This window comes from Sciurus carolinensis, chromosome 1, assembly GCF_902686445.1.
Source record: "Sciurus carolinensis chromosome 1, mSciCar1.2, whole genome shotgun sequence".
Classification (NCBI taxonomy): Eukaryota; Metazoa; Chordata; class Mammalia; order Rodentia; family Sciuridae; genus Sciurus; species Sciurus carolinensis.
In genome coordinates, this window is record NC_062213.1 from 111,128,736 (window position 1) to 111,152,551 (window position 23,816).

General features: G+C 49.7%; 1 protein-coding gene across 1 annotated transcript in view; it reads right to left on the minus strand.

Moving 5' to 3' along the window:
- Window positions 1–7,784: 7,784 nt before the first annotated feature.
- The window catches only part of Slc6a17 (solute carrier family 6 member 17), a 50,064-nt gene continuing 34,032 nt past the window's right edge, over window positions 7,785–23,816 (minus strand). Inside the window, exons 7-12 of the mRNA XM_047518000.1 lie at window positions 17,373–17,614; window positions 16,920–17,112; window positions 14,976–15,168; window positions 14,051–14,210; window positions 12,045–12,207; window positions 7,785–11,633 (exon numbers count right to left, since the gene is read on the minus strand). Of these exons, the coding sequence (XP_047373956.1) occupies window positions 11,265–11,633; window positions 12,045–12,207; window positions 14,051–14,210; window positions 14,976–15,168; window positions 16,920–17,112; window positions 17,373–17,614 (1,320 nt within the window). The 3' untranslated portion in view covers window positions 7,785–11,264. The remainder of the gene's footprint in view (window positions 11,634–12,044; window positions 12,208–14,050; window positions 14,211–14,975; window positions 15,169–16,919; window positions 17,113–17,372; window positions 17,615–23,816) is intronic.

The window sequence follows — 23,816 nt, forward strand, 5'->3', positions numbered from 1 at the left end:
GTGTCTTAAGGAGGAGACCGCTCCAGACACCGCAGTTGGGGTCTCCGGACCACCGTACCCTCATCCTGTGTCTTGGAGGTCCGTAGTCTTTCTGGTTATGACCACTGTCACAGTCACCACAGCCTCTGCCATGGAACGGGGAACAGAGCTGCCTCAGGCAAAGAAATAGCATCTGATCTGAGCCGAGGGAAACTGTAGCCCTGGTGAAATTGCCCATGAAGAAATGCGTTGTATGAGTGTGGAGTGGTGACCCTGACCCATCTTTAGGGAATGGTTTACAGTTCCCTGGAGGGCACATAGAAAATGCCACATCCTGCCTTATGACTGTGTCCAGGTCCTACTGTTGTTTCACTCCTTGTAGTTTGATTTGTCCTTTGGTTCTGTCTCCTTGCCCCTCCCTGACCTGAGCTTCTCCCTGACTGCTTTTTCATCTTGATAGCTCCCACAGTGCCTGCCTTTTAGGACCTGTTTGTCAAGTGATTGAGAAGCTCACATACCCAAAACATTAGGCACCAGTTGGACTTTGCTGGCCCTGTCCCATAACCAATTTCCAGATTTATTTGTTTTTATTTGTTTTGAAGCCCAGAACCTCTTCTACATCTTTAATCTTCTCTCTCCCCCACCCTCCCTCACAGCTTCAGCCAGCCTCCACATCTGCCTGGGTGATATGCAGAGGATTTTGGAGCCGAAATGAAAACTGATGGGCACACCTGCCCTGAACACCTATGTACCATCCAATTTCCAGATGAGGCAGGACCTAGAATACCAGAAATAACAGGAAAGGTTAAAAGTCCAGAACGCAAGGAATTTTCATAAGCAAAAGTCTCATAGTTAATGAGATCAAAACCAAAATGATGGTGATCTTTGATACAGGGCAGATGGGTATAATCCTTCTGTCATCAGAAACAAGTATTTGCTGATATACTTTGGTACTCAGTCCCTCCACTCAGACCTGATGTCTGTATTTCAGAGTTTAGGAGGCTTTGAGTTTGCTGCAGTGAAAAGAACTATTCCAAACATGACTGGGAAGAGAAGACCAGGACTAGCTGGAGCTAGAGTACAGAAGTAAGAAGCACCAGGTGGATATTAAAGAATCGACTACATTGATAACTGTAAAGTCCCCTCTGGACTATGTCCTGGCAAGCCCCTTGTAGTCTCGCCATTGCTTTCCATTCATCGGTTTGGCTGATGGTCATTCTGAGAAAAGAGACAAGATGATGGGGGTACAGTAGGCAAGAAGGAAGAAAATCCATCACAGCACCCCACACCTGGTTTACTTAATCATTCAACAAATATTTATTGAACACCTACTGCCTGCCAGGAGCTGTTCCAGGCACTGGACATGTATCTGTGAATTAAACAGCCTCCCCAGAAAACTTCTACCCTGTCAGCTTCCATTCTGCAGTGCTGTTGGCTGGTGATGAGCACCTGGGGAGAGGGTGGAAGGAGAACACTGCCAGGGCGAGAGGAGGCCAGGAGGGGAGGGAAAACTGGTGTGAGGGTAGGATAACCAGAAAGAGCCCAGAAAAATAGGCAGTCAGTTAAAGGTACACTAAGAGGAGAACTCCTGGTCAACTCCTAGAGAAGGTAGCTCAGACAAGAGGCTTCCAGAGAAGGCTTACCACTTACAGAAGGTTTTATTCTAGAACTCTGGACTAACCAGAGTTCTCTGGGTCCTGTGGGCTTCTCTGGGGGAGTCTGTGTGCTACCCTTGGCATCATGGGGCTTGTCCCCATCAGCTCTGTATGTGTGAGGTCATGTTGTTCTTTGACACAGACCTCAGGATGGAAAGAGCCCCCTGCCTGCTGGCTGGATGCCAGCCTACTGTGGGTGTGAGGGTGCTGCCCCCTGGTGGTGTTGTGGTGGCCTGGTTCTGAACCTCACCCTCTGCTCTGACTGCGATGGTTAAGAAGAAAGGGGGGCTATTATGGTATGGGGTGGCAGCTGATCCTGGGCTTCCTGTTGATTCTAGAACCCAACATAAGGTTACCATCCCGGACTCTATTCTGTCCATTCCTCCAAGACCTTGATAACTAACAGACTTAGGCAAGACACAAGCCGTTACAGTTGGAAAGTCCTAATTCCCCAAGCTTCTTTCCCCCTTTTCACCACTTTCCTATCCTGGGCACCCTATTCCTCCTAGCTGTAGGGAAGAACATCTATGTGCAAGTCAGTTCATACTAATGTGTCAGCTGCAGTGAGCTTCTCTCACCAGGATTGGGGTACTTCCAAAAAGCAAGAGAGAGAACAATGTTTGATTCTAGAATGACAATGTCAAACTTTTCCAGAGCCCCTTAAAGAAGGTCCTTGCTTTCTGAATACTGAAGCTGACCCTCCCTGCAGGAAACTGAGAGACTGAAATCAAAGCCATTTATGCTTCCTCTTTCTCCATTGGGGGATTTGTGTGGCTTAGTCTCTTTGGGGTGACAGGGGCCATCCAAACTCCTCTCTATCCTCCTTCTTTGGCCCCACTTGTTTTGAGGGGTTCCAGGCCAAGAAGCACACTCCATGTCTGCCTGAGTAAGGTACTCATTGGCACTCACACTTCCCCCTGTTGGCATTTCAGCTCCTGCCGGGGACCAACCCCTCCTCCTTCAAGTCCAGGCCAAGGAGCCAGCATACTTTCCCAGCATGCCCTGCTCCCTCTTATTCTGGTTAATTGAATTTCTTTATCAAACATTATCATCAGGCAATGATGTCCTCTCATGGAACAAGAAGGGAAAGGTAGGCAGGAGAAGGCTGGGAGCTTGTTGTCCTCCTATCCCACCTCCAGGCAACCTGCAGATCCCAGGCTCCAAATCAAATGTGAGAGCCTTCCCAGAAGGACTTTGGGGAGAACCTAACCTTAAAGGGAACCCAGAGTCATCCAGGCCTTGTGAAGGTTGGCTAAGATGGCTGTGACCAAGGACTGAAGGCATGGTTGGGTTACTGTGAAAATTTGAGTGAAGTTGTATTTGGGACTCAGGTCTCTCCAAAGACATCCTCTGATGGCCCAGCTCTTAAAGGGAAGAGACCAGAAGCTCAGGCTGGGCCAGGACCTAAGTCCTCATAAACTATGGCCTTAGAGTCATAGGGCTAGAAAGAACCTGGGTGCCAGCTCACAGGCACATGCCCACTAAGGAATTTCAGGCCTAAACAGCAACAGTGAACCTGGAAGACAGAGCTATGGCTGCAGTTGGGCCCAGGCCAGAGAAGAATATGGAGACTGTGTGGCCTCTGCAGGTAGGACAGTGTTTGTAGAAGTCACAGGACCAGGGCCAGCTGAGTGGACCCCCCTCCCCCAGAGGCCTTTTTGCTCAAGGCTGCTGGGCTGGAGGCCCAACCTAGGCCCAAAAAACACCTGCCACCCCACTCCCCCCCCACACACACACACTCACACGTTAGCTTAGGGCCCAGCTGGCAAGACTTCTTGGCACTCAGCATTTCTCCATCTAGAAAAGTACAGATTCCTCCCACCCAGACTAAATTCCAGCATAATTGGTTCATTCCATTAGAGTAGTTAATTAGTCCTGATGGGCCCAGGCCCCTCCAGTAGTGTCCTGGGGAAAGGGGAAGCAGCTGCCTGGACATGCAGACCAAACTCAGGATCCTTTTGGCTGCTCATGAAACCCAGAAATCCTCCCTTTGTGGGTCAGCCCTGGGCAGGAAGGAAGAGACCTGGAATCCAACCAGCTCTGACCCTGGAAACCTGGGGACAGACCCTCCCTGAGTCTTTCTGTTCCACAGCTGGCACTCTGCCTGGCACAGAGTAATCCTCATGATGGCTTGCTGGTTTGTTGTTGAATGACAGTTTTCTTCCCATCTCCCAGATTTCCCCCCACCTAAACCAGTGTGTCTGGCACTGGTGGCTCTGCCATGGGAGGGACACTCCAAGTTGCATTGTGACTGCCTCCATGAGACTGAGACCCCTGCCTGGCCTCATCCTTCTTTGTGCATTTCCACTGGTTAGCACAATCCTAGGCATTCAGATGACTTGATTCATACCTGCTGCATGGAATTACCAGAGTGATGAGAAGGGTGGGAGAGGACTGGAGCCCTTCCCGTCAGCACCTTGCAGTATGGCGCACTGGATTGGGAGTCAAGAAACCCAGGCCTTGTCCTTAGTTTTCATTTGCTTTGTTATAGGGATTCTGGCTAGATGTCTTCCCTTATCAGGGCCTCAATTTCTCCAGTTGTTATTATAAGAAGGTTGGCCAAATGATCACTGCATTTCATGTTCTGATTGCTATTGCTATAACACAAATTACCCACAAAATGTAGTGGTATAAATTCGAGAGCCATTTTCTTTTGCTCATGATTTTATGGGTTGGGAAGTTAGGAAGGGCTCAGTTAGATGGTTCTTGCTTAGAATCCTTCATGCAGTTGCAGTCACATGTAAGCTGGAACCGCAAAATTTTGTAGTCCAGCTGGTCTAAACATCCACTAGGTGTGTTCATGTGACTGGCAGTTGACAGTGGCTGTTGGCTGGGTGCTCAGCTGAAGTGGCCAACTTAAGCACCTACAAATGCCCAGCCCTCTATATGCAGTCTCGGGGTCATTGGACTTTGACACAGCAGCTGGTCTCCCTCAGAACCAGTATCCCTGGAACACTGTTTGCAGTTCTACCCTTGAAAGTCACAAAGCTTCACTTCCACCATCCTGTTGGTCAGAGGGGGCATTTGCTTATTTAAATTCAAGAGAGACAGACTCTGCTTTTTATTTTTTTAATTTTTCAGCCTAAAAGAATAGAATTTATTCAAATGAGGCAAAAAAAAAAAAAAAAGAGAGAGAGAGAGAAAGAGAGAGAACTCTCACAGGATAAGAGGAGATCAGTTAAGGGTTGCCCTAGACTCTACTTTTTGATGGGAAAGTTTAAAGAACCTGGGGACTTTTCTTTGAAAAACAAATCATCACATTACTGAAATCTGTGAAATACTTCAACCTTGGCCCAAGTCCCTTATACTCAGAGCTGGATGAGACTGTGTGTTTGGTTGTGGCTGTTGGGAGGAACAGGATAGTGTTCAGGATCAGGAAGACTGCCCCTGCCACACACACACTCGGAGTGCCCTCTTCCTTGGAAAGGGGAACTTCTCATTCCTCCTTCCTTGGTTTCTTTGCGATTTAGACTGATCATGTCTTTAGAAGCAGCTCTAGGAGGCTGGCTCACTGTCCAGCTGATATAGCTCCCAGATTGAAGCAGGCCCCATGAACCTACCCAGGGTTGTAAGAAAAGGAGGAAAATATTTAATGAGTAGCTATTGTATTCATATGGAGGAATTCTATACTGAAATCCAGCAGGTACTACAGAAGGAGCTTGTTTATTCCTTACAATATCTCCTCCAAGAAGAGATGTTATTGTCAACCTCCTTTTATAGATTAGAAAATTGCAGGTTCAGAGTTAAGTGGCTTGTTCACAGTTGTTGACAAACTCATGGTTCAACTACCTTGTGTCACCTAACCCAGGGCAAACCTGAGGCAGAAGAAGTCTCTCATGTTCTCCTGCATGTCCTTCTCATCTTCTTCCCCTCCTGCTTCCTCCACCCAGGACCCAAATTTAGCCACTCACCTCCACATCAGAACAGACCTGTTGTATGTCCCAGTTCTGTAGTTCTAAGGAGCCAATGACCAAAAATGAAGATCCCTGAAACACTAGAACGGCTTCATTACATGGGCAGCCAACCCCCGCATCCTTTAAGTGAGGTCTATGTGCCCTCCCCTTAATAACTGTAGGAAGATGTTATGCCCGTAGAATATGGTGGAGGTGACAGGGTACCATTTTCCAGGCCAGGTCTTAAGAAATTGGCAGTTTTCATTTTCTGCCTCTCTGAGGTTTTTGTTTTTGTTTTTAGAAATGGTCTCACTATATTGCCCAGGCTGGACTTCAACTACTGGACTCAAGTAATCCTCCTGCCTCAGCCTCCCAAGTACCTAGAATTACAGACACACAGTTCCTGCCTCTCAAAATGTTCTCTGGCACCCAGAGCTATGAGATAAGAAGTCTGGTCACCAGAGAGTAACTCTGCTGGAGGAACCAATTGTAGATGTTCACTCTGGCTGACATTCCCTGCTGAACCCAGGCTCCCAGTCATTCCCACTGGGGTGCTAGACATTTGAATGAATGGGAGTGAGGCTGCCTTGATTTTCCAGACCAGCTCAAGTGAAAGATGAAAACCACTGAGTGACCTCAGTTGCTACTAGAAGAGTTGCTTAGAAAGCTCTGCCTGAATTCCTTACCCATAAAAGTGTGAGATATAATAAAATAGTTGTTTTAATTGTTGGGCTAACTTGGAACACAATATGAGACAACTGGACATGTATTATCTCATTTAACCTATTCAGTATTTCAACTTTACAGACTAGGAAATTTAAGATAAGACAAATTAAATTACTTGCCCAAGCTTTCCCAAGAAACATGAGGTTGAACCAGCATTTGAACTTGAACTTGAGGAGTCTGACTCCAGAGCTCCCTGGCACTGAAGTCCTTGTTATGCTGCTGATTGGTGTGTCCAAGTGCCCCTCCTGGCAGGAGGGTTGGAATTTCAGTGCAAAACATTACTTTCAGTCAAAAGATTGTATGATTATACAAGTAATAACTTTTCTATCACTGGGACATTCCCCTATTTGAGAGACGTGGGGAGATTTGGAATCGCAGGATGGGTTCTTCCTTTGGCAAAACTCAAGAAAGTAGGGGCTGATTTACTTATCTTTATGTATCTATGACTAACAGGGAGCCTATCCATGGTGAGTGCTTAATAAATGTTTGTTCAACAAATAAACTAACCCACAAAGGAGTAAGTGGCAAGGAGGAGCCACAGGCTGAGATCTGGACAGAAAGGTTTTTCCGCCACCTGGTGGTTATTCCTGGAACAACTTTCCTGTGAGGCAGGGGAAGAAAATGGAAGTCTCCTTTAAGGACCTTGGCTGAGTATGTCTAAAGTGATACAGCAGCATCATTTTGGACAAGTCGGGCAGGGTGCAGGTGAGACCCTCTTAGAAGCCAGACATCTTCGCTCTTGAGGGGAACAGGGAGATGGGTTTCCCCTGCCATTTGCTCTTTCTATGCATGGTGCTCAGCATTTCAGCATTTCAGTGGGTGCTTAATAAATACTTGGGATAGAAATTTGAGAAAATAGGTGATGTCACATCCTGTGGTTCATCTTCACCTTCCACTGAAGTTTCCAAGATAGCCAGCCTAAATCAAGGATGGCTTAGAACTCATAATACAGCTCACTCACAGCCAACCCACCTCTCTAGCACCCTGAGTCTGCTGCCTTTCCAGTCCTTGCTCTGGGACCTCTGGACACTGGCAGCTTCCTAGTCCCTAGCCCCCCACCTTCCAAAGTAGGCCTTCACGTACCCCACCCTTGATGAGCTGATGGGTATGGCTTTCCCTGGCAATCAGTCAGGACAGGAATGTCCTGTGCGAAGCCCTGGAAAAGGCCACCAGATGCCATCCTCACATCAGATGGAGTCTCATTTTCCTCACACAGAAACATCTAGACCAAAAGCATCTCCCTTAGAGAACTGCTGCAAAGCTCACAGGAGGTTAGGTGTCTGGAATAGCTGGGATCCAGTAAGGCCTGCCACAAGTGTGTGCACTGAAATACCTTAGGGCAATTCCTAGGAAAATAAATCTATGAGGCTTCCCAAGCTCCTCCGCCAGCCAGCCAGCACCCTCTGGAATCCTCTCCACACATTGCACTCCAAGTTCTTGCCCCAAAGCTTCCCTCAGGATCCTCGGCTTCTCCCATTCCCTTTCCCTGATCCCAAGAGCAGGTAAAAAAAGCAAGAAGGGTTTGGTAAGAACAGACACTTTATTTTACACCAGTGTGGGGGGAGAGGAAAGAGGGGCCCTGGGGTGACAATGCCTCATCCCCCACCCTGGGTGAATGGTCCTGACCCAGGGCTCTGACCAGCCATGGGACACATGGTCTTGAACTGATCTGAACTTGCACCAGGACCCAAAGTGACTGCCTGGTGTGTGTGCTTGGGTCTGTACAAAGCAGGGCTTTCCACGAGAAGGGAGCCTGGACCTTTCTTCCCCAGCCCAGGCCATCAGGCCCCAGTGAAGCGGCAGCAGCCCCCCTGTTTCAGGGCTAGTGGAAGGACCCGGGGGTGCACAGGGAGTCAGGTGCTTTATGAACTGTTAAATCTCACTTCTCTTTTTCAAGGTGGGGAGTACTCTGGCGGCGGGTGTACAACCAAGAGGAAAGGCATCCACCTGCCTGGCAATACTACGGGCCTGCACGGGGCCCAGGCCCAGCCTCATGGCTGATGCAGGCTGACTTGGATGGGCTTCTTCTGGCACTAAGAAATCAGCAGTCCCTGCAGTTATTGCTGGAAAGCAGAAGCCTACCTCACCTGCATTACCTTGCATGCCCCACCTGTCCACCCCAATCCAAGCCTTGGGCTCACATCACCTCAGTGGAGAGGGCAAAGGCTCCCTGAGCAAGAAGCAGGTGACTGGGGCTGGGCACATTCCTCTCACAGGCACCGCCCTGCCTACTCAGCTTAGCCATTCACAGCTGGGAGCCCCTCTGCCTCCTGGTGGGCACTACATGGACAGCACCAAAGCCGGCGGGGGGTCTGCCCCTCTCTGGCCACCTCCTGCTCTTCCAGAGAAGCTGGGACTTGATCCTAGCTCCTCAGGTGACCCCACCTGCCCTGACTCCCCTGCAGAGTGAGCAGAGGCATCAGAAGCACAGTCAGGCAGTTGTTCCTTTCTGAGTAATCAGGATCATCTCAAGGACAAATGCAGGACAGAGGTGCAGTGAGGCCCTCTGGAGGTCACCAACCCAAGAAACCCAGGACCTTCCCTGCCAAAGAGCTGAGACTCCAGTGAGAACAGGAACAGGTTGACTGGAAAATAAATTTGGGGACTTTTTTTCCCCCCACTTCCAAGGCCCTCCCTCCCACCAGAGATGTGAAGGCAACTGTCAAAGCTGAAGCCAAAGCTTCCTGGGGCACTTGTCCTGAGGCCTCTCTCAGAGCTGAGAGGAGGAAGAAGAGGGGGAGCATGGTCTTCAGGAGGATGGTGAACACTGAGGGTCACAAATCAGCACCCTACAAACACCCACAGCCACGCATGTGCACACTACACACACACACACACACACACACACACACACACACACAACACCAAGCTCTGGGACCTACGTCTAACATCTAACACAGCAAAGACACTGCCGGGCCAGGGCCCAGCCCACAGCAAAAGGCTACGATGAACGCTACTGAGCCCACAATGAGCAAGCAGACAGCCCTGGCTCAGCCCCTCCTGCAGGCTCGCGGGCTGGGGCCTGGCCCAGCCATGCTACAAAATTAAAAATATATCAAATATACAATGAAAATAGATCTGTACAGCACTGAGGATGAAAATAGTCCACCAGCCACAGTATAATATTGGGTTTGTCATTTCACAGCATTTACACCCACATGTACAGATTGAATGTACAATAGAAATAGCATATATAGAACAGTATAGACAGCGGAGTGTCTCTCCTGGGGCCTTGCTTTTCCTGTTGCTAATTCTGCTTGGGATCAGGCATGAAGCCAGGTAGGAGGTGTTGTCAGGTGAGAGGGCCTCTCTTTGGGGATATGTGGGTCTCCCTTTCCTCTCACACACTCAGGAAGGACAGGTGGGGCCGAGAGGACTAGAATTGAGAGAAGGTGTGGGGGAGGCTGGAGTAAGGGAAATGGCAGGCTGTGGTGGAGGGGTGTGGCAGAAGACTAAGGGGTAAAGGGAGGGACCAGGGCTTAGTCTGTCCTTCCCAGTGCTGAGAGTATTCAGGGTCACAAGAAGGACTTTGGACCCTCTGTGAAGATGTCCAAGCCTAGGACTATGGCCTGCTCCATTCCTGCACACCACAGCTCTCAGACATGAAGCCTAACTGACTGACTTCCTCTCATCCACTGAGCTATCCATCCATCCATCTGTACACCTATCCATCTATCTGTCTGCAGACATTTATTCTGGATCTGGTTCTGATCCTCACAGGCAGCTTATCTTCAGGAGAGGTTTGAAGGTAGGTAAGGGTGGGGTTGCTGCCATCAGCTGCAGCTTCCTGCAGGTATAAGGCCTCATGACTGAGACTCCACTCCGCCCTTGGCAGCCTCCAATGTCCACGGCACTGTCCACACTGCTGCCCGCCACAGGCCAAGGGAAGCTTGGGCAAGATTCCCAAGGTGTCTGCACACAACATGCACACTGGTGGCTGTGCTTGTGCAACAAGGTAAGTGAGTGGTGGCCCAAAAGGGGCAGTGAAATTATCTTTCTCCAGGAACAAGACTTCCTGGGGGTGAGCTCCTGAACTACAGGGATGCCCATTCCAGGGGAGAAGCTGCCACTAGAGAGAAAATTGGGCCCCAGGTGAGTGGAGGAGTGTGCTTCACGATTGTGCTCCAAATCATCTAATTGTGCTGGGAACCATCAAGTTGTGCTCTGGAAACCTCACCTTGCACTGCCCCCTTAGAAAGAAGGCAGAGGCCACTACCCTGGGCTTCAGGTTGGATAGAGGGGGCTGGGAGATGGCTAAGCCCTGACAGAGGTGGGGAGATTCTGGACCCTGTCATTGCCCACCCAGGCAGAATGCAGGAGCATACCTCACCTGCCCCAGAGAGGGGCAAGGACACCCAAAGTCTCCAACTTAGAGCTGGGGGCCAACAAGTCCCTTTTGCTGTCACGGTTCTTGCTCAAGCTGGGGGCACCACTTCCTCACAAAACAGGCCTTGGGAGCTTCTGCACACTCCTGGCACACCTGTTCTCCAACCCAGCCTTAGTCAGGCAACCTCTTGGCTCAGGAGCCGTCAGTCTGGGTTGGGCAGGATGGTGAGTCCTGTTCTCATGGCAGACTGCCCCTAGGCCCTGAGGCCTCTCCTCACCACCACCTGATACTACAGGGGGACCCTACCCCAAACCCCAGAACTGCAGGTGGCAGGGTACAAGGAGAGAGGAGGGTGGAATGACCCCCAAAGTAGCCACTTGGAGTCTTCCCTGTACTGGAAATCAGGACTTCTAGATTGTTCTGGGTTACATGGCTGCAATTTGGTGAAAGGTTCTAAGGGTTAGATGGATCGAGGGCCTGGACTAGGGGACAGAGCTGCTCCTGGCTCCCTGCTCAGAGCTAGGGAGCAGAGTCTGCCAGGACTGGGGTGGGAATGAGGCAGGGCATGACCCTCTCTCCTTGGGCTTGGCCTGGGCCTGGTGGCCACTGTGGAAGAAGAGGCCAGGCCCAGACCAGTGGGCAGGTTGGGCATGGCAGGAGAGGTGGGCAGGGTAGGGGCAGTGGTCACAGCTCTGATTCAGGTGTGCTGGCCAGGAGGTAGCCGCTTCCATAGCGTCCATTGGGGTTGCTGCTGCTCTCCAGGGGTGATGTGCTGCCAGGCCCCAGGTAGGAGCGGTGGGTGGGCATGGGGGAGGGAGCCTCGCTGGGCACCTTGCTGAGGATGAAGCGGGTCTCATCATTCTCCTCCAGGTTGGAGACATCCTTCATCATGCGGCCCTTCTTGTAGGACACGGAGAGGGTGTTGGAGCCGTCGGAGAGCAGATGGAAGTGCCGCAGGACAAATACCACAGGGATGGGCAGGGTTGCCACAACGATGAGGGTGATCAGGAGTGCCATGGCCCAGTTGGGGAAATACAGGTAGCGCTCGGCAGCCTGGAGGCAGGTGGCAGTGAGGACCACAGCTAGCACAGTTTACCCTCCCAGGCCTCTAGGCGGCCTCTTCCTGCCCAGGCCTAAGGCCTCCCACTCCTCTCATCTGGGGGTGCTACTTGAGTTTTTTAGCTGGTCACCTTGGTTAAAAGGTCTCAGTTTCTACATCTGTAAAATGGGATGGGTACTTCTACTCCATAGACACGGAGAGAGAATATGGGTTAGAAAGACTGTTTCCCCATTTGTGCTATAGAAACAATAGCACCTTTCTCTTTGTGCTGTTCTAAAGATTTCAGAGTAGCTGTGCAAAACACCTGGCAGGCCTGGGACTGAATAGCTGCCATGTAAAGGTTTATCCTGAATACCTGTTGCATTAAAGGCCTTGACCCTGGGTTTCCCAGAAACCACCCTCACCTCCTCCTTAATCCACGCGCTATAGCCCGGGGGCGTCACCCCCAGTTGGATGATACTGGCGGTCGTGAGGATGGCCATGCACAATGGAGACACAAACTTCCACATGTAGAAATAGAAGCGGTAGGGTCGGAAGCCCAGCATCTCTGTCAGCTCTTGCATGAACCTGCCAGGCACAGCAGAGAAGTCAGCAGTTGGTACCTGCACCTCTGAGCCTCCCCTTCCCCCACGGCTACCTCCTCCAAGGAACCTTCTCTGGTCAGTCCCTCCAGGGCTTTTCTAGGCTTCATCTTCGGTGCTCATGGTGTGAGGCCTGACTGGCCTGCCTGGACTACCTTACATCTTGCTCCACCCAGAGGCATGAAACCTGTCCTGGGTGGTGGGACAGGCCCTAGAGGACTTGGGTTCATGGAGCACTGGTCCCGCAACCTGCCCGGCTCAAGTCTTCCCCTGCTGGAGAAGAGGTGGCAGTGCAATTCCCTAGCATCCTGACCGGGGTTCCTAACTTAGGTTCTGTGCTGTACTGCAGGAGGCAGGCAGGTTGTGTATTTGAATGCACACGAAAATCATCTTTACCTCAATTCCACCTCACTGAAACCTGGCAATTTCTCCTGTCATAAATTCAGGCAACCACAATAGTATTAACTGCATATGCGACTTTGTCACCAGATAGATGAAATCACAAGGTGTTTTAATTTTATATCACAGTTGTTGAAGATACCTAAAGACATCATTTATATTCATCACTACTTTGAAATTACTATTTCCACCACTAGATCTTGTAACTTAATGCAATACATATAAAGTGCATGTACATTTCTACTTTACAGATTTAGATAGTATTTGTATTTTTCAATATAATTAGTTTCCTATCTAATCCTATACATTTTATGCATTAAATAAATAGTATTCTGAGAAGGGTACAGGGGCATCATCAGAATGCCAAAGGAATCATGGAATCAGAGCCCCTGTAGCAATGTCTTTCAACCAAGGCTCCAGGAGAAGGGTTGGGTGGTGGATGCAGAGGAGTGTGCCTTTCTTTTCTTTCCCTTTCTCCATCCCCCACCCCCACTCTCTTTTTCAGTACTAGTGATTAAACCCAGGGCTCTGTGCATGCTAGGCAAGTGCTCCACCACTGAGCTACATACCTAGCCCAATTAATTAATTAATTGATTGATTTTGAGACAGGGTCTTGCTGAGTTGCCAGACTGGCCTTGAACTTGTGATCCTCCTGCCTCAGGCTCCTGAGTAGGTGGGATTACAGGTGTGGACCACTGTGCCTGTCTGGGAGTGCTCCTTTCTTAGCCCTTCCTGTCTTCTCCTGTGCTCTCTTAAGAAGCAGGCCACTCCCTGTGCGAGAGCCCCCATTCCCAATCTAGGCCCAGGCATCAGGGAGGGCCAGACTGAGTGGTTCCCAGAGGTCCTGGGCCTTGCCCAGGAGAAGGACAGTGAGGCTACTTCTGGAGCTGAGAGTGTAGGAGAGGCCTAGTCCTGGAGCTTCTTAAGGACATCAATTTTTCCTTAAAGGAGGAATGAGGCCATGAGTTGGCAGTGACGGAGGTCTGCCTTAGGGTCAGGACGAGACTCTATCCTTTCTTATTGCTGAATTCTCGTACCTTGTCTGAGCCCAAATTTGGGGCCCAAATCACAATTTGTGAATTAGGCTGCTGAAATCTACAAGTTCTTTGAGGACTGGGGACCCTGGTGCCCCCACCAAGTGCTTAACAAACTTAACAGAATTCTGATAAAGGGCTGGTATTCAGAAAAGGGGCTGTGGTAATTTAAGAAAATTTAGGCTGGTATCAGAACTTGAACCCAGGACCTCAGCCTGACTTTGGCTCTTACTAACCAACAGACCTGGGCAGCCATGACCCTATCTAGACCTCAGCTTCCCAGTGCTAAAAAGTGCTGCCCCATCTGCAAGCAACACTGGGAACATAGGACTCTCAGGAAGTCATGATGGGATAGGACCCTCCAGTCCCCACCTCTCCCTGACTTGTCCCCCTTACTTCTTGGTTCCATAGATCCAAGCCACAGCGATGTTCTCAAGGATGACGATGACGGTGAGTGGCAGGGTGGCCGAGTAGTCATCAAACATGGTGACAAAGTAGTTTCCAGAGCGCTGGACGAACAACAGCCCCACGAAGAATGCAAAGACACAGCAGCCCACTACAGAGAGCCGGGAGGCCGGTGTGGGGGCAAAGGTGCAGGGTGGGCAGGGCCCTGGGGGTCTGAGGGGCACCCAGGTCCCTCCCATCACACTGCTACCCCAGCAGGTACAGCCCTGCAGGAGGGACCCAACACTGAGGTGCTGAGCTCCCCACCTGCCAGGCAGGAGCATCTTGAGGAAGGTATGGATCTCCTGTCTTCTCCCACAGTCCTGCCCCTCGCATAGCCCCTGCTCCTGAGCAGCTTCTCCACTTGATTACTGCATTGAATTTAAATGATTCCTCTGATTGTTCCCAGGCTCCCTTTCTCCACCTCAGTTTCCCCATTTGAGAACAGCAAGATGCTCCTCACTGGGAGGCAGGTTGAGAGCCCAGCTCAACTCAGTAGGGGCAGAGGGGAACTGTAGACATAGCCAGGAACCAGGAGTGAGAAGACGGAACAGGGCGCAGAGCCAGTACTGAGAGGGGGCACCCCTGCCTAAGATGAGTCAGCAGACCCTCAGGAAGCGGGGCAAGTGAACCCAAGTAAGGGTCTTAGCTCCTAGCTCAGGGTTGGCCCAAACTTCCAAAGAGCTTTGTCCTCCTGGCCCATAAGTGCTGGCGGCCAAGTGGCATAGCCAGGTTCTTGCTTTATCCTGATGGGGGAGGGGCACCGAGTCTGAATGACCCAGTCAGAACCCAGATTTTCTGAAGTGAGAACAGAAACCTGGTTGTCGTATCTGTGTGGGCAGCTGTGGGACTGGGTGGGGCTGCAGGGAAGAGTTACCTGTGAACATCTCCTTAGGCACCTTGAATGTGTCAATGATGGGTGTGGTGATGCCCGCCATGGTCCCAATCATGCTGCCCAGGCCCAGGTTGATAAGCATCAGGAAGAACATGACGGACCAGAATGGAGAGGCAGGAAAGTGAGTCATGGCCTCTGTGAAGGCGATGAAGGCCAGGCCTGTGCCCTGTACGGACTGAGGGTAGGGAGGAGAGCAAGGGCCTGTGAGGGCCACCCCACCTGGGAAACCCCTGCTGCCTCACCACTGCCCTGGGAGCTTTAGGAATCACCTTTCCCTCTTCCACAGGGATTCCCCACCTCCCCCTGAATCCTGTTGGTTTGGGTCTGTGGTCTTAAACTTAGTGGGCATCAGAATCTCCTTGTGGTGGGTATAAGTCCCAATACTGGACTTCCAGGGTGGGGAGCTGGAATCTACAGGTGGCACGAGGATAACGGTCATTCAGATGAATTTGCTCATGTGTAGGAACACCCCAGCACAAGACCATGCCCTTCTGAGACATCTTCCCTGATCGCCCCAGCCACCCTTGCTGCTCCCAGCTGAGCTTCTGAACTCCAGACCTTAATGCCATGGCCTCAGGCATGGTGACCGGAAGCAAATTGGAGCCTTTAAAATCCCTGATGCCTAAGTCACCTCCCATGGACAATGATTTAATTGGTCTGTGGTGACGTTGCTTTGGGGCTTTACAAAGCCCCACAGGTGACTCAATTATTAGGAAGACAAGCTTGGAAACTGCTGCTTGAATGCCTGGGTCCCTGCTCTGTGGGTACCTGACCACACACTGCTGTTGATATCTCTGCCAGATTGTCCCTGTGATGCCCAGTGATTGTGAGGGAACACGTGTCCCACCTGAGCGAGTGTGTGATTCTTGACATTTGGATACTATTCAGTTTGTAGGGTATGAAAGAACTGTTATAACCCTAGTTTTATTCAGAGAACAAAGCCATACCCACAAGAATGGGGCAGGCTTTCATGGAACATGGAAGGGCATGTCCTGTCTTCTACTCATCACCTGGGGAAAAAAACAGCCAAGGGTCCCCAGATTGGCCCCATTTGCTCTTGATCCACTGGGAAGGGGTCGGGGATATGAACACAGATCCTTTGGTCCAATGGAGCTGACCTTTGACATGGAGCAGGCAGGATCTAGAGGAAATTTCTGGTCCCAGGAAGAAGGGCACAGTTGGCCCAGGCTAGGGGAGCTGTCCCTGCCCCATGTATGCCCCGGTACTAGTCAGGACCCTGTGGTGTGTCTGGTGACCCCCCTTCTAACAGTCATTTTGCAAAGTGCTCAGCTATGCAAATACAAATAGAAACAGTGTTCAAACTTGGGTGTCAGCTAATGAGGGGACAATATCTTTCCATCTAAGGTCATCGTGGCCATGGCAGTGGGAGTGGGGACAGCTGGGTGAGGGGACAGAAGGTTCAAGGAGAGTGCCAGAACCCATGCTCTGGATCCGATCTGGATTTCAACCTGGCTTGCCCACTTATTACTTGAGACCTCGATTGAGTCCCCCAACTTGCAGACGATTCATTGGTAAAATAGGGGACAATACTAATACCCAGCTCAGAGCTACCATGAGGTTCACAGGAGATGGAGAGCAAAGGGAAGACACTAATGTGAGCACTTATTTCACACAGGAGTACAGTGCATTTTACAGAAGTCCATCCAATAAACAGGAAGTCACCCCACACCAATTGTGGTTTCTGTGGTTCCTGTGTGTGCCTCTGCCTCTCGTCTAGACTCACACCTAGTTTAGGACACAACTGGCTGACACCTTTCTCCCTCTCTCTTCCTCTGGACGCACAACAGGTCCTCACCTGCCATGGGAACTTATGAGTCAGTGGGCTTTCCAAGGCCGGTGCCCAAGCCACCCATGGCCCATCCCTGGTGTCCTGCCTATCCTGGGAAGGGCAGCCTGTCCCCACACCTTGTCCAGCTCATCCTCCAGGAGGCAGGGATCCAGGCCCAGGGCTGAGAAGCGGTCCTCCTTCACGGTCATGATGACGTTGTACATCTCTGCATAGTCCTTGGTGGTCAGGTGGGAGAAGTTGACATGAGGTGGGATGAGGTCCCGGCTCAGAACGTTGGAGTTGAGGTACCCCAAGATTTTCTCAGCATTCCTGCCAACAAAGGGGAGAAGACTAAGTAGGAAGGCAGGTGTGGGGTCCTGGGGCACCTCTCAGACACCCAGGCAGGACCCCAACAGCCACTGACAGAAACAGCTCTGAGCCTGCCCCTGTGAGCCAGGGCCGGGGACAGACAATGCTGCGTGCCTCTCACTGCTCAGTGGAGTGGAGGGGACTATCTCCCTGCGTGGCCACCTGCCCAATCCTGGCTGTGGTGAACAGGGGAGGAAGGACCGGGGAGAGAAGCCACCTACTCGACCACACACTTCTCATTCATGATGTTGGCCTTGAAGCCCAGCACAGCAAACACCACGAGGGTGGCCAACACCGAGGTGAAGAAGTTGATGAAGGACACCAGAGCGGCGTCGAAGTGGCAGTTGTTATCCTGCTTGTTGTAGCTGGAGAAGGCGATGACACCACCAAAGCCCAGCCCCAGGGCAAAGAAGACCTGTGTGGCTGCCTCCCGCCACACCTGGGGATCCAGCATCTTGTCCAGCTGTGGGGTAGGGGAGGAAAGAGACAGATTTACTCACGTGCAGGGGGTTCCCTCCACACCCCCTTTCCTCAGCCTCCACTGAGTTCAGAAGCAGCATGGCCTGGGAGTAAGAAGCTGTTGTATGACCTTGGGCAGTTCACCTCATTCCTCTAAGCCTCAGTTTCCCCAAGTGCAAAACACAGATAACAAAAGCATCAGCTTCAGAGGATTGTCGTGAGGCCTAAGTAAGATAAAGTAAATGTTAAACGCCTACATCATAAATTCTCAGTTAATTTTAACTGCTATCTTTCTTGTCATGGAGCTGTTAGACTAAGGAACATGGCCAAAGCCATTATATATGGTCTTGTAGTACACAGCTCTAGGGAGTGCCATTCATTTAGATGATGGTGTGATTGCTACCTCCTAAAATTGTGCAGTTAACAGCCTTTACAACAGTACAAGAACTGCAAACACCAAAGTCTCCTTGACATTTTCTCTGCCTCCTGCCTACCCAATTTCCCCTTTCTCAGAAAAAAGAGGTCCAAGGCTTATCCACACACATCTACATGCTCCAGGTCACAGAAGCCCCTTACCTCACTGCACCACTTGACACACAGACTAGACACTTCCTGGACAGAGGCAGCCCCTACCTAAGCCTCTCTGCCCTTAGACCTGACAAGGGCCTGAACCACAATGGCATCTGAGTGATGTGGGCAATTTCCAAAGCCTTTTACATCCATTTTTCTTTTAGTGTTTGTTTCTCAAGGCAGAAAACCACAGGAGTGAAAGTGAGCAGGGTCCCAGCATTTGGGGAGTTTATGCTCCAGCTGGAGAGATGGACATTGGTCAAATGATCCCACCAACAGATGCTAAACTGGAAATGTGACAAGGGCTGTGAAGCCAGGCAGCCAGTGCTCAGAGAGCCTGTAGCAGAGGGTCGGCATGAGCCAGGAGGCCGGGGAGGCAGACGGCTGACGGGGGCGGTGGGGGCTGGGAAAGCACTTGGGCAGAGGTGGCACAGAGGGAGGTGTGCAAAGGGAAATGGAGGTGGCCAGTATGGCTCTCACATGGGGACAAGGAGAGGGGACAGGTGAGGCTGGGAGAGGCGGAGGAGTCAAAGGTCTGGAGGAATTTCCTGCCTTTATCCTAAGAAAGCTCTTGATCCAGGAAACCACCAAGGGGTTGAAGAAGAAAGGACATAATCAGATGTGCATTTCCAAAAGAGATGAGCAAATGAGACGTGAGGAAGCACCATCTGGGGTCCAGGAGGCAGGAGGTGGTGGCTTTGCCCAGGGGCAGGTGCTGCTGATGGAGGAGCTGAAGCAGGAGGAACCAAAAAGACCTCAGGGATGGATTGGAGAAGGGGGGTGCTGGAGAGGAAAAGGACAAGGTGACAGCCACATTTCTGGCCTGCGTACTGAGCATGTGGAAATGGGAACAGGAAGAGGAGCAGGTTTCTGGGGTTGCACAGGGCAGACAAGACATTAGCTCTGCAAAGATTGCGCTTAATGTGTCCTTAAGACATCCCGCAGGAGAGCCAGGTACAGTGGTGCATGCCTGTAATCCCAGCGGCTTGGGAGGCAGGAGAATTACAAGTTTGAAGCTGGCCTTAGCATCTGAGCAAGGCCCTAAGCAATTTAAAATAAAATAAAAAATGAAAGGGCTGGGGATGCAGCTCAGTGGTAAAATGCCCTGGCTTCAATCCCCAGTACCAAAAAGTGGCGGGGCAGGTGGCGGGGGAAGATCCTGGAGGAGCTGCCAAGCAGGCAGCTGGACAAATGAGTCTGCGGATTAGAGGGGAGAGCACAGCTAGAGATGGAGGTTGTGCATAGCACGCAGTGGATGGAGAGTGAGAAGAGGCCAGCCAGAGCCAGTCAATCTATAAAGTTTAAGGCAGGGAAAAGTAAGGACCTTCTCCAAGGAAGCAAGAGATGCAGGCGGGAGGAAATTTCAGGTAGGGCAGCGAGCAGGAAAGGCCAGTGCTGCCCAGTGGCAGCTGCCAAGGGAGAGAGTCAGGAGCAAGAAGGCCCCAGGAGGGCAGTTCAGGGCTTGAGGGTCTGGAAGTCAGGTGAAGGAGGAGAGGCAGGAAGCAGAGCAGAGGAAGTAGAGGTAATACATAGGCGAGTCCCTGGAGAAGCCAACCTTGGAATGGAAGGGAGAAGGCCATTATCAGGAGGAGGTCATGGAGTCAGTGAGGACGGTTCATTTGCCTGTCATCTGGCCTTCGTTTTGGATGGTGTAGCTTCACCACACCATATTTAAAAGCTGATGGAGGGCAGGGATGTGGGGGTGGGGTGGGGCTGTCTTCCATAAGAGCCTCTCTGGGAACCTGGCTACCCATTAGTTAGAGAGGGAAGGGGGACAGGAGGGGCATCTGCAGGCAGGTTTGTACATTCAGTTTCTGCCTCTGTAGGTGGAGAGAGCTTCTGACTTGGTGACCTCTGTTTACCTTGTACAGCAGGAGATGAACTCATCTGCTGTGATGAGGGAGAGGAGGAGAGAGGGTTCAGGCGGGTGGGTCGGTTCCAACGGTCATGGTGGAGCAAGGGAGACAGATGGCCACGGAAGTGGCGCAGGGTTATCTGCACTGTCAGGCTCACCACGCTTGCACACGTGGAGGTCTGAGTTTTGTTTTGTTTTGTTTTGTTGGATTTTTGCTACTGGGCATGGAACCCAGGGCCTCACACATGCTAAGCCACATCCCCAGACGGAGGCTCTGGATTTTAAGGTAAGGTGAAACGTTATCTTCTTTATAGAGGTAACCCAAGCCCTGGAGGAACACTGGTTTTGGATTTTAGTCTTTGATTTCTAATTTTATTTTAGGAAAGTAATATGGTGCATATGCCACAAAATTACATCACACCCCCAGTGGGTCCAGAGCAGCGCCCTATAATCAAATACATTAGGACTTCTGCAACGAAATATGAATCTTCACACCAAGTGAATCAATAAGGACTATAAATAGCCTCACATCTGCACAGGTCGTCTGCCTCCAAAAGAGTTCTGGGGAACAAAACCAAAGCACAGCAACTACTGTTTTTCAAGGCAATTTGGATTTTGGTATTGTGAGTAAGGAAATAGGGGCCTGTACTGTGCTTAATAAAAATTTAGAGATTACAGAAAAGAAGAAAATAATCATAGTTCCCCTGAGAAAGGAATTCTGTAACTCTTCTTTTTTGCATGAGTTTTGTTTTGTTTTGTTTTGTTTTCCCCATTTGTTTTGTTTGCTTTTGTTATTTGGTATTAGAGAACATTTTACCACAGATCCACAACCCCAGTACTCTTTAGTTTTAATTTTGAGATAGGGTCTTGCTAAGCTGCTGAGGCAGCCTCCAACTTGCAATCCTCCTACCTCAGCCTCCCAAGTCACTGGAATCACAGGCATGCATCACCACACCCAACTGGGTGAGGGTTTGTTTGTTTTTTTTAATGATCCTCCCTAAAGGCTCCATCAATGGGGGGAGGGACCATATGCACCTGGAAGGCACACCGGCCTTCACAGGTTTTCACATGTATCCACTATGACAGTTTGCTCATTCTTCTGGGGTCTGAACACTTCACTCAGGCTAGAAACCAGAGCCTAGTGGGAGAGTCAAGGGCAAGTTAGTGAATTCCAACTAGGAAGGAGAGGCAATTTTGTAAGAGAGCAGTTTGAGACAAAGAACTCATGGGTGCCCCATGACTCCCCATTGTCTTCTGGAAATTTTTTTTCCACTCTTTTGTGTTCTGAACATTAAATGCAGTGAACCTACTCCTCATCAAAAGCACTGTGGTCTTTCATACTTCCAGGCTTGGAATTCCCTTCCTCCAAATCCCTCTCTGGTGAACTCCTATTTACTTCTCAAAACCCAGCACAAATACACTTCTTTTTGAAGTTTTTCCTGACTGGCAGATCTAGTCAAGTGCCCTAGGCACTCAACAGTCAATACCCACCTCACACAACTGTCTGTCTTCAGGTAGTTTACACTCAGGGCTGGAGCCCAGACCATGTTCGTGTCCCTGTGAACTTGTGCCTAGCACATATAAAAGAAGGAAAGAGTGGGGAGCAAGAGACAGACAAAAAGCTGACGTGATCTGTTGAGGTTATAAGCTGCATGGGAAGGGCCAGACAAGGGGCTGTGACGTGGTACCTGTCCTTTGGGTCTAAGATGTGTTTCTAAACTTTTCTACTTTGTAAAACACAGATATTTTATTTTATTTTTTTTATTTTCATCAATTTTAATGTATTAGTAAGCCTCATCTGCATATTTCCATTACATTTTAGTGATTTAAAATAAATTTCATTATATTTCACTTACATGGAACACACAAATATATTGTGTGAGTGCGCGCATGCACGAGCGTGTGTGTGTGTGTGTGTGTGTGTGTGTGTGTGTGTGTGTGGTATTGGGGATTGAACTCGGGAAGCTCAACCAGTAAACTACATCCTCGGCCCTTTTTATATTTTATTTTGAGACAGGGTCTTGCTATTTGCTCAGGGTCTCACTAACTTGATGAGACTGGCCTCAGACTTGGAATCCTTCTGCCTTAACCTCCTGAGTTGCTGGGATTACAGGCATGCACCCCCATGTCCAGCCATTTATTTATTTTAAAAGAGAAGTTTGTTATTGTACATAAACTTAATCAACCATTGACTTCATAATACAGTAGAAAGAACATTTATAAGATTATAAGGCATTTAAGATTATTCTCATTTTCTCTTTAAAAACATTGATCATTTCTTCATTTAACTTGATAAATTTCATTTAAGGGGGAAATTCTGGCTAGACATGTGATCTACCTAGTTTAACTGATAATTGTTAAATTTTCAATCAATTTTTAATTGACAACTGATTTAGGTCTTTGAAGCCACATCTGGTTCTATATGTGAGCTATAACATTTAATTTTTGGATCAGAACTTAGTGGCTATTAAAAGTACCATCTTATTGACTGGATATATTGGCTCACCCAATCTTTACGCTCAATAATTTAAGCAAACTTGTGTATGAAGAGCTGACACTTCCATCATTCTGTAGCATTCTCTTCATCTTCAGATATTCTGAAGCAGGTGCATAATCACACTAACACAGATATTTTAATACTCCTTCCCTCCCTTCATCTTTGGTAATGATTTCTTTTTGATCTATCTCAAACATTACTACAGATTTTACAAAAAGGTCCAGACCAACTGTGAGACCCAAACACATGCCACCATTAGGAGTCTTGCCACTCCCTCGGCCTGAAACAAGAATGTGGATAAATCCCTAGCCCCAGTCACTGTTCAGGGTCAAATTTCACAAATGGAATACCAGCACAGTCCCAAACTGCCCTCTCAGTGCTGGTCCAAGAGCTTGGAGGATTTCTAAAAGGACAGGGTAGGATTACTGTGTATGCAATGATCTTGGATGGAAACAAAAAATTTGTTGTTGTTGTTAAGATGGCATGATTTATCATTGTTTTCCCATTTTTTAAAAAATTATGGACTATCATAAAATCAAGCAAAAGTAGGGATGATAATATAATGAACACCTACTATACTCTTACCCCACTTTAATCGTTATCAACACCTGGACAATCTTGTCTCCTCTACATCTCACCCACGTCCACCCCTAGAAGATTTTGAAGGAAATTGATAGATTCAAATCCAACATTGATAAAGCCCCAGGAAAGCACCTGAGAGTGCCAAAGCTTGGCCTTCAAGGTGGGAAGTGCTCCGTAGGAGTGTCCCTTGGTGTCCCCCATTTCCAGGCTGCAGTTGAAGGAGAGGAACACAAACACCCAATGCTAATCTGGGGGTAAACTGAGTCAGGTCCTTCAGTAGAATGGCTGTTGTTCCTTGAATGTAAAGGGGGTTTTGCCAGGATTCCTGGAGTGATGGTGCATGATTTCAGCAAGTGTCAACAGAGGATGAACTCATGGCCCACTTCAGGATGCCCCAGGGCCCCTGCGGACATAAGGAAGTGAATGCAAGGAGAGTGGGAAATGGGCTTTCCCCTCCAGATATAAGAAACTCACATCACACCCTTCTCCTGGTGCCCTCTCTGAATGGCTTCCTGCTGCTTCCGTGGTACAATGACTGAGTCACTTCCTTGCACAAGGGAACAAGGTGTTTCATGGCATTTGACTCATCAGCATGAAGCTGCTTTTTGAATCCACAAGCAGCTGCTGAGCCCTAGCCTGAGCTGGAGCGTGACACCCTTACTTCCCAGCACCGCTGCAGCACCTGCCTATGTGAAGCCAGAT